Source organism: Pagrus pagrus (assembly GCF_965226575.1).
Source record: "Pagrus pagrus genome assembly, chromosome: 21".
NCBI classification, from domain to species: domain Eukaryota; kingdom Metazoa; phylum Chordata; class Actinopteri; order Spariformes; family Sparidae; genus Pagrus; species Pagrus pagrus.
The window spans coordinates 7,617,290-7,636,506 of record NC_140208.1 but is presented as its reverse complement, the minus strand read 5'-3'; the positions used below and the strand labels follow the sequence as shown (position 1 = coordinate 7,636,506).

Sequence of the window (19,217 nt, the reverse complement as noted above, 5' to 3'; positions counted from 1 at the left end):
CCTTTAAAAGCCATAAATTAAAACATGTTTTAAGTTGTTTTACTTGTATTATCACATTGATGGCTGGCTGTGTGCGGAGCCTCTCACGCAGCGCTCGGAGGTGAACGTGGGGGAAGTCGCTCTGCGGTGTCCGGATGTGGACGTGGCACAGCGCTGCAGCAGTTCCGCTGAATGTCCGCTTCTGATACCGAGAAGGGATTAGTGAGGAGCACCCCGGGACGACATCGGCTTCACAGTTTGTCGGCCACCGGGTTTCACACTTTGCCCCGAATACAGGATAGCCTTACTGTTCACAACACTTCGGAGGTAGGTTTCGATTTGAAACCAGTCGGTGTCAGACATCCGTTGCCCGGCTTTGACAGGAGAGCTTTGCCTTTTTTTTTTTTTTTGCTAGCTACGTCTGCTAATGCTACCTAAATGCTAGGGCACGGCTAGCACCGCTCTGCGAAGTAGCTGGTGGCTGCTAGCTTAGCTAACGTTAGTAGGCTAACGTCGGCTACCTCCGGTTGAGGCGATTTGGTCACAGCTGATTCAACCGCTGCCGCTGTCATCATGATTCAAGTGGCTAGTGTGGTTGCTAACGAGCTAGGTTAGCCCCCCCGTGACTTGTACGTTTGTTAAATCATGTATGTTGAGTGCAGCTTCGCCCTGCGGGTTGGACTCGTAACAGTTAGCCACCTCAGGTGTTAACCAGGCTCAGTGTTTTGAGGTTTTGGTTGACATGTTGTGTTGCTAACGTTAGCTAGCTAGCTAGCTAGCGAGCTGATTGTAATGCGGCACTGAGGTTGTTCGCGTTAGCTTACTAGCTTTGTAGTTATCACACTTTACCCCCAACAAAGCTGGCGTTTGACTTTGCCAACATATGTTTATTATTATCAATGAATTACAGTTCCAGTAAGTTTATTTTGTTTGACTGCTAACCCAGTTTCGTAATTGTGCGACCTAGCCAGGGGAGCAGATGTGGGTCACTCAGTAGGCCCGACATACTAAATAGCTGTACGGCTCCAGCGATTGTGTTTCTCGTTGTGGCACCTGCACTGCTGAATTATTCAAGGGCCCCGCTCGTTTAGCCCGTGTTTGTCTGTTAGCTGATACTCATCTCTCTGTCATATAAGTTAGGGACAGTCTCCAGAAGCCAAGTGAGTAAACAACGCCACTCGTGCACTCTGCTAGCAGGGGTTGAAGTTTGACATGTGATATGTAGGAGCTATCATGCCCTTAAAGTTGAGTTACCTGTGGAGAGGGGGGTCTTCTCACAGCTGACATGTAAACACCTTCATAAGTGACACACATGAGTCCTGCAGACATCACACACTGTCTCGACAGCATCCAGCCCTCACAGCTGAGAGTATCAGCTTGTCTTGTGGTTTGTGTCTGATTTTCCTTCAGGTGATTGTTTGGTAAGTTTTGATCCAGTTGAAGTGACTTTTGTCAATTTTCAGCAGCAGCTTTCATGATTTCTTTCATTGATTCTCAGTGTTTGTGTGTCAACTTGATGGTGACACAGATGCAAGCTGTGGGTGTGGTCCAAGCAAACCTCAAAAGCTAATAAAGACGTGAGTGAACCAGGAAATAATTAACGTCATAAGAGAGAAGGCTGTAGCGTCTCGTAAAGCTGAGAGCTGTGGAGACTCAGAAGTGTTTTGCATACTTTTTCCCAGCTGTGTGTTCAGGTGCAAAGTGCTCAGCTGGGCTCAATCACGTCTTCTTAAGACCTCCAGTTGTCCTCGTCTCTTTTTTTGAGTTGGACAACATGGAGGGTTATCCTATATGTTGAAGAGCAGTTAACGTAAACATTCGTCCTCAGATCAGTTCTCGTTGCCTTTTTGAGTCTCTGTCAGTCATCCACATCAGCTTCACGGAGCGAGGAGCCTGCGATCGTCCTCGCTTCTGGAAAAAAACGCAGCCTGTCGCTTCAGACTCGAAACTCAAAACTGTCATATAAGCTGTTAACAGTTAATAACGTCCCTGTCACGCAGGCGTTTACACTTCAGGCGTCCTGGTAGTGAAATCTCTGTCGAGACCCTGGAAACAGGCTGAACAAGTTCACCGTTAAATTGTCATATTGTGTAATAGTTGAATTTCCTCCAGATTTAGGGATGAACTGAGGATGAATGTAAACCAGCACACTCCAATGGCCTCTCCATACGGCCAGCCCCAGCCTGGCTACGGCCAGCCCGGCTACGCACCCCTGGACGGGGGATACCCCGCACCCTACGCACCCTACAACGGCCCTGCTTCAGCCTACCAGCCCGGGGCTCCACCACAAGGTAAGCTGCTTCTTCTGAACAAGTTGAAGTAAGTAAGTTCAGATAAGGAGACACCAGGTCGGCGGTGATGCTCTTCAGAGCCGTAACCTTGGAGTGTCCTTCTACCTGCTTCCCGCCATGTGATTGTTCACGTATGTGCCAGTGCATACTAATCTGAATCTCGTCCGCCTCATTTCTTTTCGTCGCTTCACCCATTTCCCTACATCTCTCTGTATTTGCCCTCTTTCCCCTCTTTTCTTGTATTTCAGGTTATTCTCCTTTCACAAGCTTTCCCTCTAAGGCTGTGGCTGCCAACCCAGTCTCTGACCTCTCCTCTCCTCTTGACTTAGGTAACTGCCTCCTCTCTTGATCTCGCTCATTTCACTTCACACTCCACGCGCTCTGCAATCATCGAATCCTCTCTGTGCCTACATGCATTATTCTTGCTGCCACGAGCCTTTCTCAATAAACAATAGGAAACCTTTTGTGTTTAACGCCGGTGCCTGTAAAAGCGGAGCAGCCACCCGGTTTCATTACCTTGAAATGTTAGCTACTCTTTAATTATCTAGGGATGTGCGCAGTTAGTCGACTAGTGTATATAACGTTGCTACCCCTGCTAGTCTGCACCAGAAATACAAGTTATTTGTCACAATTTATAGCAATTTACTTTTTTATTGGCCATATGTGAGCAGATTATAACATGACGTGAAAAATGAGACCTTCCCCGCCTCTCTCAGTTGCCTAAACAAGCTTGTGGATGATTTCTTTAGTTGTTTACAGACGCTGGACTGCAGATTTCTTTGTGAAAAACTTGGGTTCGATTTTCCGTGACAGTCCAAAGGATGTGACTTTATGCACTTTCTCGAGTGCTTCGCCTCAGTGCCTCGCTCCGCTACGCTAACAGAGAGCAATAATATCAGTTTAGAAATGACGACCGGCTTCCAGTACAGCGCAGAAGATAAATGCATTCTCCCAATGAAAATGCAGTTTTTAATAATCCTAAACCTTTTTTACTACGTTGAATATTGTTTTCAATAAATGTTATCTGTTAATTTTATTTAGGGAGTTGTTATGTCTCAAAGGATAGAGTTGGTTTAAAGGGGCTCTGTGGAACGAATCGTTAGTTTATGTTTGTGGACTTCATTTCTAAACTAACGTTAGCTGCTTACGATGTTAGAAGTCACATCCTTTGGACTGTCGCAAAAAATCTGGCAGCGTTAAACAAGTCGTCCACAGTCTCGTAGTGGCAAACGAGAGACGGGGAAGGTCTCATTTTTCACGTCACGTTACAATCCGCTCACATATGGCCAATAAAAGGTGATTAAAACACATAAATTGCTAAATACCTTCACATAGAGCCCCTTTAAACTTCAGTTTAAACGTCGGGGAGATAAGTTGTTGGGAACATCTTTATTATCATGTGAAATAGACGATCCAAGTTCAATCTCTGCAGCACTGCTCATGTTTATTGTCACGTTTTATTATTACACATATTTTGTTGTTATTACAGTTTCCAGCAGGGAGGTAGAAAGGTTTAATTAAGCTGTTTGAGAATGGACATCACCTTTTATTAACTGACTTACCAGCAACATCCTAAAAATTGTCTGTGTTTATTTCCGGCCTCAATCAGAATATGGTCACATAAATTTAACTGACCCTCTCAGCGCACTGTCTTTGCTAGCCTGGTTTCAGTCTGAGGTCTGTGCTCCTAACCCCAGAGGCAAATCAGGAAATGTAATCAGTCGGATCTAAAAATGTATTTGGGCACCACCACGGCCTATAGCCGCGTTTAGCTTGCTGCTCTAATCCCGTCACATTAGAAAGATTGATTTCAGAATGGATTCAGGATTATTTGTCTCGGGGACGATCGTGTGTTTGTGTATGTGTGTGTCTAATCTTTTGTCCCTGCGTTTCAGGTCCCGCCAGGGGTCCTCCCGCCTCTGGAGCCCCTCCAGTCTCAGCGCCTCAACCATACAACCAGTACAGTCAAAGTCAAGGTGACATGCAGAATGGACCCCCGCTCATGACACAGGCACCACCCAGGTAATTACATGTTGATTGATTTTGCCCTGTTCAGACGAGAATGACTCATTGTGCTGTTCCTACTAAAGGTGTGTTCGCTTGTGGCTAGAGCTGCAGCGATTAGTCAATTAATCAAACTATTTTCATAATCGTTTGTCATTTTTCAAGCAAAAATGTCGAACATTTGCTGTTTCCAGCTTCTTCATGTGAGGACATGCTGCTTTTCTTTGTCATGTGTGGTAGTAAATGAAGAGTCTTTGGGTTTTGGACTGTTGGTTGAGTCTCTTCGGACTCTGGGAAAGTGTGATGATCACATTTCTGGGACACGTAATAGTTGAGTCCTCAGTTAATATTAAAATAATCGGCAGAATCCATTTAACACACCAGCTAACCGCACCGAGGCCGTCTGAAACCTCAGGAGTTGGTGCTGTCATGTGGTTAGTTTGTGAAAGCGGACTCCGAATCAACCGATGCAAATTATTCATAAATGCACTCAATGTGATGTTTGTTAGGAGACAGGCGAAGTGTTTTGATGGAGAGCAGTTACTTGTGCTAAACGCGTAGCATAGAAAATGAACCGAGAGAGAACCAGAGCTGCAGTTGCTGCTCAGTTTTCATGTGCTGGTCCAAGTCCATCATGCTAGGATAATAATTTGTCACCTCTCCTGTAGCAAGCAACATTTTTTTGACACCACTCTTGCTAATATAGCTGCTCGTAATGGAGATATATGTGTGTGATAAAAGAAATTGCAAATGGCACTGGTGAAGAGGCCGAGGAGAAAAATAAGGAGAAACCGCACTAAACGGGCAAAATCATGGATCCTACAGCGACAGGCTCAAGAGGCTTTCTCTTTCTTTTTCTTTTTCTCTTGTCGTGCACTGATCCGCTTACCTGAACAGCCAATCAGAGATGATTTGTCTCGCCGATGATATGCCGCCATTTCTACATGCTCAATTGGCCTAAAAGCCACTGACGAGGGCTGTCATAGTCCAACTAGAGCCACGGGCGCTCACTGACAGCCTCAACAAGGCCTGTCAGCCTGGTGCATCAGAGCCTTTACACAATAACATAATAACCATTATCAGTTACAATAACCCTTAAAGGAATAAAACAGTTTTTTGAGGGGTTGAACAAAAGTAATAATATATAGTATAGTAAATACGATTAAACAATATGATTACCGTCAACTTAGTATACTGCTTCAACCCTGCATTATCTTGGCAATAACTGAATTGCAGGAAACTCTAATATCAGGATGATGTTTGTTTGTCGCTGAAGCCCCAAGCTTTAGTTATAAATCTGGTAGTTCAATAAGAGTGTTATCTTAGTGTGTTTACATTTATTTAAACTCAGAGAAAGTAGGTTACGCATTTGCATGCGCTGTAGTAACGTGGCTACTGTGAATCCCTGCAGCAGCTCCTCTCCACCCCCAGCATTATTTTGGAAGCATTTCTTTCTTATTTTAACTGTGTTAAGGACAGAAATGCTGCGTCAGTTGCTTCTGGCTATTTCTGTGTGGACGTGTGTCCGAGCAGACTGATTTTCAATTGAGAAGACAGACAGAGCGACAGAGTGAAGCCTTTCTTCACAGCGTGAACGTGTCTTGAGTTTTTACAAACAGCAGAGAGCATATTCAAATCAGCTGTGGAAACTTCATTAGACGTCTAGAGGGTAGTGTCTGTCTCAAATTTAGTTAGACTAGAGGAGAGAGAGGTTTCACTCCTCGGCAACTTCCACAATCACGTATACGCAGGGGGAAAAGAATTGAATGTTGGCCGGTTTACAACCAACGTATATGCACTAATTTGGGTGAAACAGAGGTAAAGAAACCAGGTTTCTCACTCACATGATTTTATAGAAAGCGACTTAAAAGTAACTTTAATCCGTTTACTTGATTTCTGTGTTTCCAGGCCTGCTGTGTCTCAGCCATACAACCAGGGAGCTGTGAACCTGTCAGGGCCACCACCCTCCTTTACCCAACACTACGGGCCCCCACCCTCAATGCAGCAGGTCACTAACCAGATGACTGGGATGCAGATCGCCCCTGGACCGCCAACCCCTGCCGGGCCGGGATATGGTGAGTTCGGGTGGATTTCTACTCGAGTCTAACATCTCTTGCGTGATTGCGATGCGGATGAATCTAAACAAACATCTTGTAGATTCATGAATCATAGACTTTGTTTTACAGTCTTGTCGCTCTCTCCTCAGCTCCACCTCACAGCTCACAGCCGCCTGTCAGTAACGCCTACTCAGCTGCACCTCCACCCTCTTACACCCACGCCCCTGCGCCTGTGTCCTCTGCCCCGACTCAGCCGCCGCCTCCCAGTGGCCCTGCACCTTCCCAGCAATACTACGGAGGCCCGCCACCTCCTTCTCAACAGCCGTTCAACTCCTCTCTTCCCCCTACCTCTCAACAGCAGTTCACCTCTCCTGCACCGCCTCCTTCCTCTCGGCAATCCTTCCCTCCCACCTCCTACTCGGGTCCTGTGCCTCCACCCAGCCAAGCTCCCGCTCCCCCAGTTTCCCAACCACAGCAGCCCTTCCCTCCGGCCCAGCCCCCCTTCTCCTCAGCGCCTCCACCTGTCAGTCAGCCTGCCTTTGTGTCTGGCCCGCTTCCCCCTGCCCAGGGCGCCTTCCCACCCAGAGCACCCCCACCTTCCTCTCAACCGGGGTCATTTCCTCCTCCTGGTCCTCCTCCAACCTCGCTTCCCTCTGGCCAGTACCCAGGCCCCATGCCACCCCAGCAGCAGCCCCCTCCATCCCAGCCATCCCCCTACCACTCAGGTCCTCCTCCTCCCAGCTCTCAGATGCCTCCCACTTCCATGGCCCAGAGCAACCACCTGCCTCCAGGACCGCAGGGCCCACCAGGCCCGCCTGGGCCCCTGCAGCAGCATCCACCTCAGCCTGGCATGCCGGGAGGATTCCCTCCTCAGCAGAATGGTGAGGAGACGGCCACGCAGGAGAAGAGACATAGATTTAATGTGTTTTCTCCATCAATAAGCTGTTTTCTTGTTCTCTTCAGGTGCGTTTGGGCAGGTGAGAGGCCCTCAGCCTGGATATGCAGGCCCGTATCCTGGGCAACCAAACTACGGAGCCCCTGCACCAGCACCGGCTCCTGCTCCACCTGCACAGAAAAGACTCGACCCAGACGCCATTCCTAGCCCGGTGAGCAGATGTAGCACATGCATATTTTCTAAAAACAACATATTGATATATGGATTTTTGAAAATCAGCCACTTTGTTTGTGACTTTCTGTAGACTTCTTTTGTAAAGAAGGCTAGAGCTGCTTAGCATGTGTGTCAGGCTACTGGTATATTAGTCTATACCTACAGTCTGTAGTACCACTAATCTATAATCAATACTACTGATCAGTTTCTGTCTGAATAACAACAATGCTGCCTGCTACTCAACAAAGTCTTGTTGAGTTTTCTCTTCTCACACTCTTTCTTTATATTTTCACTCTTTGTATTTATTTATTTTGTCCTGTTTTGCACAATTTGCTGGACAAACTTTTGAATGTAAAGCAAGCGTCTGACATGCCGGCTGTGCAGAAATCAAGACATAGAATAGATCCAGACGCTATCCCCAGCCCAGTAAGTTTCCTGTGTGCCTGCCTCTTCCTCTGCTTCATCCTGTCCTCTCCACACGCTTGCACTAACCCACAGCCTCCACCTCCTCCTCTAACCTCTCAAATTCAGCGATAGTCACAGTGTGAAAGATGGGCTCCTGTTGGGAACAAGAAAACTCAGACTTATGGTCAGCCATCCCTGATAATTACTGTGTTCAACTAGAATCCTTTGGTATCCAGCAGGACTGGAAAAATGCACTGGTGCTGTATGTCCTTGATACATTTTGGCATTACTCCAATATAAACCTGATATATATCGCTGCAGTAAAGCTGAGTAAAGTTGTCACAGTCCAAATACAACACTAGTGTATAAAGGGGCGGTAGTACCCGTTTAACAATATTAAAAGAATATTGATACCGCTGTATTTGAAGTATGAAGCCACTGCTAGCTAAATTAGCTTAGCATAAAGATTGGAAAAGGATAAACTGGCAGCCTGGCTCTGTCATAAAAGTAACAGTCTGCCAACCAGCGCCTCCAAAGATTATTAAACATGTTATAGCTTGTTTGTGAACCACTATAGATCAGACTGTTTGATTAGCCAGGACCTGTTAATTTCCCAAAGTGATTAACTATTCCTTTAAGAATCAAATGTATGTCTTTTTGTGTCTTAGAGACTGTAATGAGGAGATAAGTCATATTATAGTGGCCGTTCTCAGAATACTATTAATCTTAAAGATATTTCCCAAAGTTATGACTTCCCCTCCACTTACCGTCATATGCACTGGAGACCATAACCTGTGTTGGTCTGTCATGATAACTCCTTTTCGTTGGACTAGATATTGTCCCAGAAATAAAGCACTAAATGATACTATTGTCGATTTAAGACCATTTTATGCAACTGATAAAAAAGCACAGTAATGCATGTAAATAACTTGTAAATAAATACAAACACCAACCAAAACAATAAATAAAATCTGAAAATAAAAACACTAAGGATGTTGGGCCCAAGTCTTATAATGGTAGGGAGAACCTTGCTAGTAATTCTGGCTTCACGTTGACTAAAACGACGGTGATGCATACGTAGTTACTGTGACAGGCCTGTCCCATCTTGGTTGTCCCTACTGTCTCACTCCCACCTCAATGTTTCTGTGTGTTTGAGGCAGCCCATCTTAGTTTTGACAACTTTAGGGTACAACTTTTGGACAGCCACCCCCTCAAAACCTCTTCTCTGTGCTCTGCATGCTAGCCTGCAATGTTTGCACTTACCCACAATCCCTTGTATTAATGGCATGCCTTGATATGTCCTGTCCTTTTGTTTCTAAGAGGTGTCATTTGGTTTTGTTTTGAAGTCAGTTTATCATATTTGTGAATCTAGTTCAGCACGAATTTGTCCCATGTGTCTGACAGTTACATCCACAGATGTCGATGGGTGTCAGTGTGTGTTTAGAAGCTGCAGGTGTTTGTGTTGGGGTTGTGTGAAAGTCCTGCATGGGTGTTAAATGTTCCTCCTTCCTGCGAACTGGAGACAATCTGTCTATCTATATTCACATGTTTGTATTTCTGCTGAAGGTTTTTATATATTTGTCTCCATCTTAGATCCAGGTAATAGAGGATGACAAGGCTAAGAGCACTGAGCCATTCACCACAGGGGTCAGAGGTCAGGCCCCACCGCTGGTCACCACCAACTTCCAGGTCAAAGACCAAGGTATGTTCTACTTCCTGTGACCAGGTTCACATCTGGAAACTACCCTGCAGACATAATGATATTAAAGGATAATCCGTGTGTGTGTGTTCAGGGAATGCCAGTCCCAGGTTTGTCCGCTGCACGGCCTACAATATGCCTTGCACAGCCGATATGGCCAAGCAGTCTCAGGTGCCACTGGCCGCCGTCATCAAGCCCCTCGCCACGCTGCCGCAAGATGAGGTGAGTAATGTCTCTTTTCACCGTCCCTCCTGTGTTCTCTCTCCTGTTGAGTTAAAATCCCAAAACATGGCTTAAGTTACTCGAAATATGGTCCTTGTATTACCAATGTGACATCTGATACACATTGGTGTTGTCGGCTGCAATGTCTAAAAAGTGAGTAAAGTCAGCAAGCACTAGCAGTTCGCTAGTTTGCATAACTGGGAAGTGTTTGTTTATTAATGTGGGATTTGAACTACGATTAAAGTATGTGGCCCAGGAGAGAGGCAGACCCCAGCCGCACTGGGAGAAGCAGCTCTGGAGCTGTGATTGTGGTCGTGTCCCAGTGCAAAAGCCACATATTGTTTACATATTGTTTATATTGTAACCCTAACCACATGCAGGATGTAACAGGCTGCCAGGTAGAAGAGCTCGATAAGATATTTATAGTTTTATCCTTGAGGTTGTTGACTGTAACAATTAGTGGATTCATTAGTTCATTTATTGTAAAAAATGTAACTATTTTGATAATTTATCAATAGTTGAAGTCATTTGTGAGGCAGAAATGTCGAACAGTCACTGGTTTTAGCCTTTAAATGTGAACATTTGACACTTTAGTTCATCATGTATGATAGTAAACTGATTTTCTTTGGGCTTTGGACTGTTGGTCAAATAAAACAAGACAAGACTGATGCTCTATTTTCAGAGCGGATCCAGATTTCGATATATCGGCCGATATACACACATTTTTTTGCAGTGATCCCTCATATGTGGTTATAAAACAAAAATATGTAATGGAGGCAGGGTATTTTATATTTGTGAGCTCTAAATACGTCTCTGTCAGCTGTGGTAAATTATAGAGGCTGTTTTTTGACATTTAATAGACCAAATGATTTGACCTGACAACAAGCTTTTTTGCCCTTCACCCTTATCATGTTTATGTTTCACTATGTAGATTTATCTGCTAAGATTTTCTGAACAGTTTTCAGCCATGACCAGATTTGAAAAAAGATTAGTTTTCAGGGTAAAGCCTGAAATGTATTCATCATGACAGGATGCCTGTAATGTTGGTGGGATGGATAATCTGCCTCATAATCACAGCGGTGGGAGCAGCTGCGTGACCTTGTTTCATGCGCTCACCACATGTGTAACCGATATCCATTTGGACTAGTTTTACATTACATCATTTTGTCAGGAATAAACAGTTTTGCAATAAATGGGGTGTAAATATTTACGATGTGGGAGCGGCACACGTTACATCCTGTTTCAGTAATTCAGGCCTTTACATGAAGTCATCCTGGTAGCTTTAATTGTATGAATCGACTTGCTCACTCCTCTCATTGCATCTCTTGTCAGAGCCCTCCATACCTGGTGGACCACGGCGAGGGCGGTCCAATCCGCTGCAACCGTTGTAAGGCCTACATGTGTCCGTACATGCAGTTCATAGAGGGAGGGCGCCGCTTCCAGTGTGGGTTTTGCAGCTGCGTCACAGAGGGTGAGTTTTTGTCTGCGTTCATGTGTTTAAACTTATTTTTCTTATCTGACTGTGCTGTACTGATGTTATCCTTTTTCCAACAGTGCCTCCACATTACTTCCAGCATCTGGACCACACTGGGAAGAGGGTGGACTGCTATGACAGGCCGGAGCTTTCGCTGGGCAGCTACGAGTTCCTGGCCACTGTCGACTACTGTAAGGTGAGTCCTGGGATGAGAAGGGCTCCTTCCTGATGGAAACAAACTTTTTCCTCAGTGGATTCATAAACTCTTTGTTTTATAATGATCGTTTAGCCATGAACCCCCTCAGGGATCTGCAAATGTCATTCTGTAAAGTAGAAGGTTGTTTCATGAATGTTATTACAGACCAGAATTATATAATAATGAACAAAACCATCAACCACAATCTACAAAAATGAGCTGGTACTGAACGATCGTGTTATTGAGTCTTAGTTGGAAGAAAATAAAATTCCAGACCCCGTCTGTGTGGGAAATATGTTGTGATTTACACACAACGTCATGAGTCTTTTTTTCTTCTCTGGAACAGAACAACAAGCTTCCTCAGCCTCCAGCCTTCATCTTCCTTATCGATGTGTCCTACAACGCTGTGAAGAGCGGTATGGTCAACATCGTCTGTCAGGAACTCAAGACTCTGCTAGACTATCTGCCCAGGTACGCAAACACGACAAAAGACTGAAAGTGAAGATGAAGTAGAGAAGGAAAATGCTAGAAAGGATGTAAGATAGGAAGAAGTGGAGCATGAAGCAAACACACTAGGTTTATTCGCTCACTTGCGGTCAGTTATTATCATCCTCCGTTTCTGCATCCAGGGAGAACCCAGAAATGGACTCCATGGTCCGGGTGGGATTCGTCACCTACAACAAGGTTTTGCACTTCTACAACGTCAAGGCGAGCCTGGCCCAGCCCCAGATGTTGGTGGTATCGGACGTGTCGGACATGTTTGTACCCCTGCTGGACGGTTTCTTGGTCAACGTCAACGAGAGCCGGCTAGTTATTGAGAGGTGGGAAACCACACACACACACACACACACACACACACACACACACACACACACACACACACAAATAAATACATACATGAGGTTTGTATAGATGAGCAGTTTCATCTGATTTGATGACACGCTGTTTGTGTTTTCCAGTTTGCTGGACCAGATCCCAGAGATGTTTGCAGACACCAGGGAGACGGAGACGGTCTTTGGACCCGTCATCCAGGCAGGACTGGAGGCACTGAAGGTAAACACATGTTCTGTTCAGGTTTCCAAGTCCAGACTCAGATCTTTTTCTATAGCATTTAAGGAACTAGACCATTTCTTGAGTTTAGGGCTGCAACTAATAAATTATTTTCATTGTAGCTTAATCTGACCGTTATTTTCTTGATTGATCGGTTTTGGCTCTAAAACATCAATCAGTGAGATCCTCAAATGTCTTAATTTGTCCACAACCCAAAGATATTCAGTTTACTGTGAGAAGTAAAGAAACCTGAAAAATATTCACATTTAAGAAGCTGGAATCACAGAGTATTGATTAATCGATTGTCAAAATAGTTGGCAATTAATTTAACAGCTAGTTGATTTATCGCAGCCACTCTACTTTCTGGCATTTCAATTCCTGGGATATTTTTTCATTAATTTTATTTTTCAAGCAAAAACACATTCAAAATAAATACTGATTATTATGTCAAAATGAATAAAAGATAACAAGCAAACACAGGCATTTATATACCCTCCAAACTCCCACTTCTCCCTCTTTTACTGCCAGTCTGAAACTAAAAGTGTGTAAAAATGACTGGGCAGTACTCCAACGGATCCTGATCTTCAAACATGTGTAAACATGACACGACTACAATCCACTGACACGCCTGACGACTTGTATGTTGCTGTGTGTCACGTTCTCAGGCTGCAGACTGCGCTGGGAAGCTGTTTGTGTTCCACACCTCTCTGCCCATCGCAGAGGCTCCCGGGAAACTAAAGAACCGAGAAGACAAGAAGCTGATTGGGACGGATAAGGAGAAGGTAAACTCATGATTTGAAGTGTGTGTTGTGTGTAGCATCTTACTATGCGTCAATCCACACTGACTCCCCTGCCTCTCCTGTCACCCTCAGTCTCTGTTTCAGCCCCAGGTGGGTTTCTACAACACCCTTGCTAAGGAGTGTGTAGCCCAGGGCTGTTGTGTGGATCTCTTCCTCTTCCCCAACCAGTATGTGGACGTTGCCACGTTAGGGGTGGTGCCTGTCTCCACTGGAGGATCTGTCTACAAATACACCTACTTCCAGGTGAGAGGAAATCACTCTTCCTCCTTCAGTCTCATCCTCAAACTGATCGAGCACTGACGCCTCAATGCTTTCACCACTTCCTCCAGTGTTTCTTTGCTCTGCGATTTTGATGAATACCAGCTTGATCGTGTGGGTAACACATGCTGTGTTTTCTTTACACCAGGCTCAGACGGACAAGGAGCGATTCCTGAACGACCTCAGACGAGACGTTCAGAAACTAGTCGGGTTTGATGCCGTCATGAGGGTGCGAACCAGCACAGGTGAGGCTCCTCTACTTGAAAACAAAAACAAAACACTCCAGGCCAAGAGAGATGTGACAACTCACCTCATGATCTCTCCTCTTCTGTCTCACCCTCCCCTCCCCTCCGCTCAGGTATCCGAGCGACAGACTTCTTCGGCTCCTTCTTCATGAGCAACACCACAGACGTGGAGCTCGCAGGCCTGGACTGTGACAAGGCCATCACTGTCGAGTTCAAGCACGACGACAAGCTCAGCGAGGAGACGGGGGCGCTCATGCAGGTGTGCAACAAAGTCCTTTAAAACGGGAACACATTTTATTTTATATTTTAAGAATGCCTTAGTTTCTATTACGTACAAACCCCAGTTATCAGGAGTCACACAGGGATCATTCAAAGTCTGAATATTCTGAATTGAATATAACCTCCTAAAAAATGCTTGATTTTGAACTCTGTCTAAGCGTCTTCATTTGTAAGAAATGCACGTCTCCTCTGTCTCCCCGTAGTGCGCCGTGCTGTACACCAGCTGCAGCGGCCAGAGGCGTCTCCGCGTCCACAACATGGCGGTGAACTGCTGTTCTCAGCTGGCTGACCTCTACCGCAACTGTGAGACCGACACAATCATCAACTTCTTCTCCAAATACGGTGAGAAGAATCTCTTCCTCATTGTTATTCAGTGTCAGTGCAAGAAATCCCCAGCTGCTCCAGCAGAGCTGCAAAGAAGCCGACAGTAGATCGACATCTGGAGGTGTTCCTGATAGCTTGTTGATGAGAACGTGTGAAAGAAAACCAATTCCAGTTTCCACAGAGCTGCAGAAATCACATACAATAAGCCATTTAATTCATTTGAACAATCCCAGATTGATGTGTGTGTTTGTGTTTGTGTGTGTCGCAGCTTTCCGCGGCGTCCTCAGCAACCCCACTAAGGCGGTGAGAGACACTCTGGTCAACCAGTGTGCTCAGATTCTGGCCTGCTACCGGAAGAACTGTGCGAGCCCCTCGTCAGCTGGTCAGGTACTGAAACCCGAGCATACATGATGATACATAAGATCACATAATGCAGATTTTCTCAACCTTTGGCTCACAACCCATTTTTCCTCGCACCTTGTCAGAGATTTCTACAACTGATTCTACCATTACCAAAGTATTTTGGTGTCTCAGCTAAAGTTATGAAGCTCACACACATTTTATCATAAAGTGTCATATTTACATCCCTGTGTTTGTGTTTTCCAGCTGATCCTCCCAGAGTGCATGAAGCTGCTACCGGTCTATCTCAACTGTGTGCTGAAGAGCGACGTGCTGCTGCCGGGAGCCGACGTCTCATTGGACGACCGGGCCTACCTGAGGCAGCTGATCAGCTGCATGGACGTCTCGGAGAGCCACGTCTTCTTCTACCCCCGCCTGCTGCCACTGGTGAGATCACACACACACTGAACCCCGAGAAACTCGAAATCGCGTCATCTTCACCTCTGAAAATCAGCTTTTTATATGAGCAGAGGCATTTGTTGCATGTGTTTGCTGCTCTCTTACTCAGTATGATAATAGCCTCTGTATTGTTATTAATACTGTTTTCTCAAACCTGAATAAATCTGCATAATCAAGCTCTCAGAACAAAGAACCGGTGCTTGTTTTGAAGACGATGGTGATTTTAAACTTCATCTGTCACCATTATTTTTTATCACTGTGTATAATCTGCTCATGCAAAGTCTGCAGCGTTGTAGATTTAATTACACCTGGGTCAAAACAGCACAGGGGCTGCATCTGTGTTAAAGGTACCAGTGAGGGAATGAGATATGATCCAGGAAGTCCAGTTAGAGTAACAGATTAAAGTGTTTAAAGGCTTATAAGACAAACGTGTGATACTCAGGGACGGGATCTTACAACCCTGGAAAGTTATCACAGCAGCTATTATTTTTTTATATTTTGAAGATGGAGTAATCTGAGTAAATGCTCCGTGTGATCAGTAGATGGCAACACTGACACATTCATCTGATATTGTTTCTTGTCTTCGACTCTCCAGTCAAAGTTGGAAAGCGGGTCGTTGCCGGTGGCGGTGAGGGACTCGGAGGAGAGGCTGTCTAAAGGCGGCGTTTACATCCTGGAGACGGGACTCCACCTCTTCCTGTGGGTGGGAGCCAGCGTTCAGCAGGAACTGCTGCTCAACATCTTCGGCACGCCGAGCTTCAGCCAGATAGACCCGAGCATGGTGAGAGGAAACGGAGTGATACACTGCCCTCAGTTTGATCCTTAATTGTGTCGTTCTGTTGTGTTTTTTTATGTTATGGATTTTACACAACATACATTACATTACATTTATTTTATATTTCCTCTATAGTGATGTACAGTATATTTGAAGATATTTGAATGAATAATTCCATATTGATTTCACGCAGCCTTGTGTTGGTGTTATGGACAAAGTTGTATAAAATATCTAAATGTCCCTGATTTGTGTTTCAGACAAGTCTGCCAGTGCTGGACAACCCGTTCTCTGAGAGACTCCGAGAGATCATCGACTCCTTCAGAGCTCAGCGATCACGATACATGAAGGTAAACTTTTTAATCTCTAAAGTCTCTGTTCAAACACTTGTTGACTCTCCTCCGTCGTCCTGTCAGGAGCTAGGTACCAATAAGCTGAGTGTCTATATCTGTAGCGAAACAAAGCTTCTTTTGAGATCATACTTTAACGAATATGAAGATGTTTTACTGCAGTTCCTTTCTGTCCATTTTAACAAAAGATGTTCTTTTAATCTGTAGCAGAACAAAGCAAAGCTAAAAGAATGAAAATAAAAATATGAATCAGGGAGTAATTGATCTAAAAATAAGTTAAGAAGACCGGGTATCTGATGCCGGCTTTTGATACTTAAGGTAGAGGTGAAATAATCAATCCATTGATTGATAAGATAATTGGCAACGGTGGCAAGTCAATCATCAGGCTTTCTCTGGCAGCGTCTCAAATGTGTTTGTTGTTCTTTAGTTTTTTTGTAGTATTAGACTGTCAGACAAAAAACAAATTTGCCCCATTGGACTTTCTGAAATGTTCTCACTATTTTCAGACTTTTAATAGACAAAAAAAAACAATTAATTTAGACAATCAACAGTGATATAAGGGTCTAAGCCCTATTTGATAGTTTGTGATGCTCAATCGTTCAGACACACCCTAACCCTAACCCTAACCCCCTAACCCTCTCTCACTTCTCTCTCCTCTCCGTTGCAGCTGATGGTGGTGAAACAGGAAGACAGAACCGAGCTGATATTCAGGCACTTCTTGGTCGAGGACAAGAGCGCCAGCGGGGGAGCGTCATACGTGGACTTCTTGTGTCACATGCACAAGGAGATCCGCCAGCTTCTCAGCTAGGCCTACAAATCCCCACCTTCCACCTGTATGACCCCACCCGGTTCACCCTTCCTTGTGAAAGAAAGCGCTTTATCTTCCCTTTTTTTTTTTTTTTAACCCAATAAACTAAAGCTCTCCTCGCTGTCTGTCGGCTGAGCGTCAGAGACAGCTGGCAGATCTTGTTGTGTGTGTGTGTGTGTGTGTGTGTGTGTGTGTGTGGTTGTGAGAGAGAGAGAGCGAGAGAGAGAGTCTGATGTTAATAGAGCTTTACTCTGCCTCAAATCTTCTGCTCCAACACAGCAGGAGCAAAATAACTGACGAGGGAGGGTAATGTATATACACAAGTGAACAATTTATGTATGCAACAGACTGAGTGAGTGTCGGAGACGGCTGATGTTGACTGTAGTCGGTGTAACTGTCTGTATTAAGAGCACTGAAAGGCTGTTTTGGGTGAATTAACGACCCTCAGATAGCAAACACTTTTTATATGATTGAATCCCAATAGAGTGAAGGGCATCTACATACCGAGACATAAATGGAATTAAATAAATGCTGTTCTTTTCGTCTTTTTCCTCCTTTAATCATGGCCTTAGTACCCGCTTCCCCAGGCTGCTCCAGTCATCCATGATGTGTGTGTCTGTGTGTGTGTGTGTGTGTGTGTGTGTGTGTGTGTGTGTGTGTGTGTGTGTGTGTGTGTGTGTGATCTGAGAGGATTAATCGCCCACTGCCCAGTTCTTATTTCCCCGGTGTGTCTCCGGGTGTGAGCACCTGAATTTAAGCCTGGATTCAAAGCTCAAACTGGAGTCTGAAGACCCTTTTTTTTTTTTTTTAGTATCTTGAGATGTAAAATCTGGGTTTTACGGAAGAGGATTAGTGCCACTGTTGGAAAAAAAGAAATTGACTTTTGACTACTGAACTGAAGGAAAAGAAGAAAGTCGGCACTGATTTAAAAAAAGTGAGAAAATCTGAGTGAAAGAAAAACAAAGTCAAAAAAATCAGAACCCCCTCCAAAAAAATGTTCGGTGGCTTTAATCCTCGTCCGTGGGGGTTTAGTGTCCAACTGACAAGCAAACTGAAAATAAACGTACATGCATCAATCGGCATGACCCAGATTTGTTTAAATCCCCTTCAGTTGAGTTTTTCGTTATTGATGCAGACACGTGGCTCAGATGTTTGGTCGCTGATAAATCAGATGTTTCTGTTTCGAGAGGACGATTTCATTAGTTCAGAGTCTATGCAGCAAAGAGAACGGCCCAGACATAATAAACTACAGAACAAATAGAAATCAAGGGACAGGTGTGAACTGTTGATCTCAGCATCACAGCCTCTCGTGATTCTGTCTGGTCATGACGTGTACGTGCTGCAGACTTTATATTAATCAAGAGGTTTGATGTCCAAAAATTGTACAAAATAAAGAAAACAGAAGCAATTTTCCAGCAGACGGAAGTGAGCGGATAAATGGACATCAGTTAATGTTTGCAGACTTTGAGTTGTCTCCGCACTGATGGTGTTCAGTGTGTAAATAAAAAATATATAATCTGTACAGAATTAATAGAAAATAACAGTTTTAAAGACCTGCCTGAACAGCTGCAGTTTGTTGATGGTTGGTTTCTCTGTCACGAATGGCCGAAATATAAAATCACGGCTTTTACTGAAGAGAGGAAGACGCCTTGACTGGCTTTTTGATATGTTTGTGTGTGTGTGAGAGAGCGAGAGAGTGAGGTATGAGTGTGTGTGGGTTTGGGTGTGTGTGTGTGTGTGTGTGTGTGTGTGTGTGTGAGAATGTGGGGTCGGTCCTGGTGAATTTCTCCTGAGGAACAGAGGGATCAGCCAACACACACATACACACACACACATACACACACACACACTACCCATGAGATTAAATTCAGTCTTCTTCATTTATCACTTTCTGTTCCTTTTTTAACAATGTGACTTTGTGTTTGTTTGGTGTGTGTGCAGCCCTCTGTTCCGTCTTTATGTTCACTGACTTTGATTGGCCCACCGTCTTGACTGTAATCTTAATTTCTGTTCTCTTTTCTTTGATTTGTTGTTTCTTTTTTTTTTTTCATTGCCTCTTGGGACTGCTAATAAAATGATTGTTGAAAGTGAAATTCAA

The 19,217-nt window shown here is 44.6% G+C and overlaps 2 protein-coding genes across 4 annotated transcripts in view; one reads left to right on the top strand and one right to left on the bottom strand.

Annotated features, from left to right (window-relative positions):
* synpo2lb (synaptopodin 2-like b) overlaps positions 1-1,250 on the bottom strand; it is a 15,841-nt gene extending 14,591 nt beyond the window's left edge. The window contains exon 1 of the mRNA XM_084341895.1: positions 1,234-1,250. The gene's annotated coding sequence lies outside the window, so the exon portion shown is untranslated. The remainder of the gene's footprint in view (positions 1-1,233) is intronic.
* Positions 133-19,217, top strand: sec24c (SEC24 homolog C, COPII coat complex component). 3 transcript variants are annotated; one of them, XM_084341891.1, is made up of 25 exons: positions 133-306; positions 2,092-2,270; positions 2,519-2,599; positions 4,166-4,292; positions 6,183-6,349; positions 6,481-7,212; positions 7,295-7,437; positions 7,797-7,865; positions 9,438-9,546; positions 9,638-9,765; positions 11,098-11,236; positions 11,320-11,435; positions 11,782-11,906; positions 12,065-12,256; positions 12,395-12,488; positions 13,151-13,267; positions 13,358-13,528; positions 13,692-13,788; positions 13,902-14,047; positions 14,271-14,409; positions 14,660-14,778; positions 14,998-15,177; positions 15,785-15,970; positions 16,222-16,311; positions 16,979-19,217. In XM_084341891.1, exons 2-25 carry the CDS (start codon positions 2,111-2,113, stop codon positions 17,117-17,119), a joined length of 3,768 nt encoding a protein of 1,255 aa, XP_084198017.1. In that variant the 5' UTR covers positions 133-306; positions 2,092-2,110; the 3' UTR covers positions 17,120-19,217. The 3 variants fall into 3 exon arrangements, with proteins under 3 accessions (XP_084198017.1, XP_084198019.1, XP_084198018.1); XM_084341893.1 differs by lacking the exon at positions 2,519-2,599; XM_084341892.1 differs by lacking the exon at positions 7,797-7,865 and having other exon boundaries at positions 134-306.

Coding starts and splice junctions, on each gene's coding strand:
- sec24c (XM_084341891.1), top strand. CDS start 2,111: ATGAATGTAAACCAGCACACTCCAATGGCCTCTCCATACGGCCAGCCC. Junction 2,271..2,518: donor GCCCGGGGCTCCACCACAAG/GTAAGCTGCTTC, acceptor CTTGTATTTCAG/GTTATTCTCCTTTCACAAGC. Junction 12,489..13,150: donor CAGGACTGGAGGCACTGAAG/GTAAACACATGT, acceptor TCACGTTCTCAG/GCTGCAGACTGCGCTGGGAA.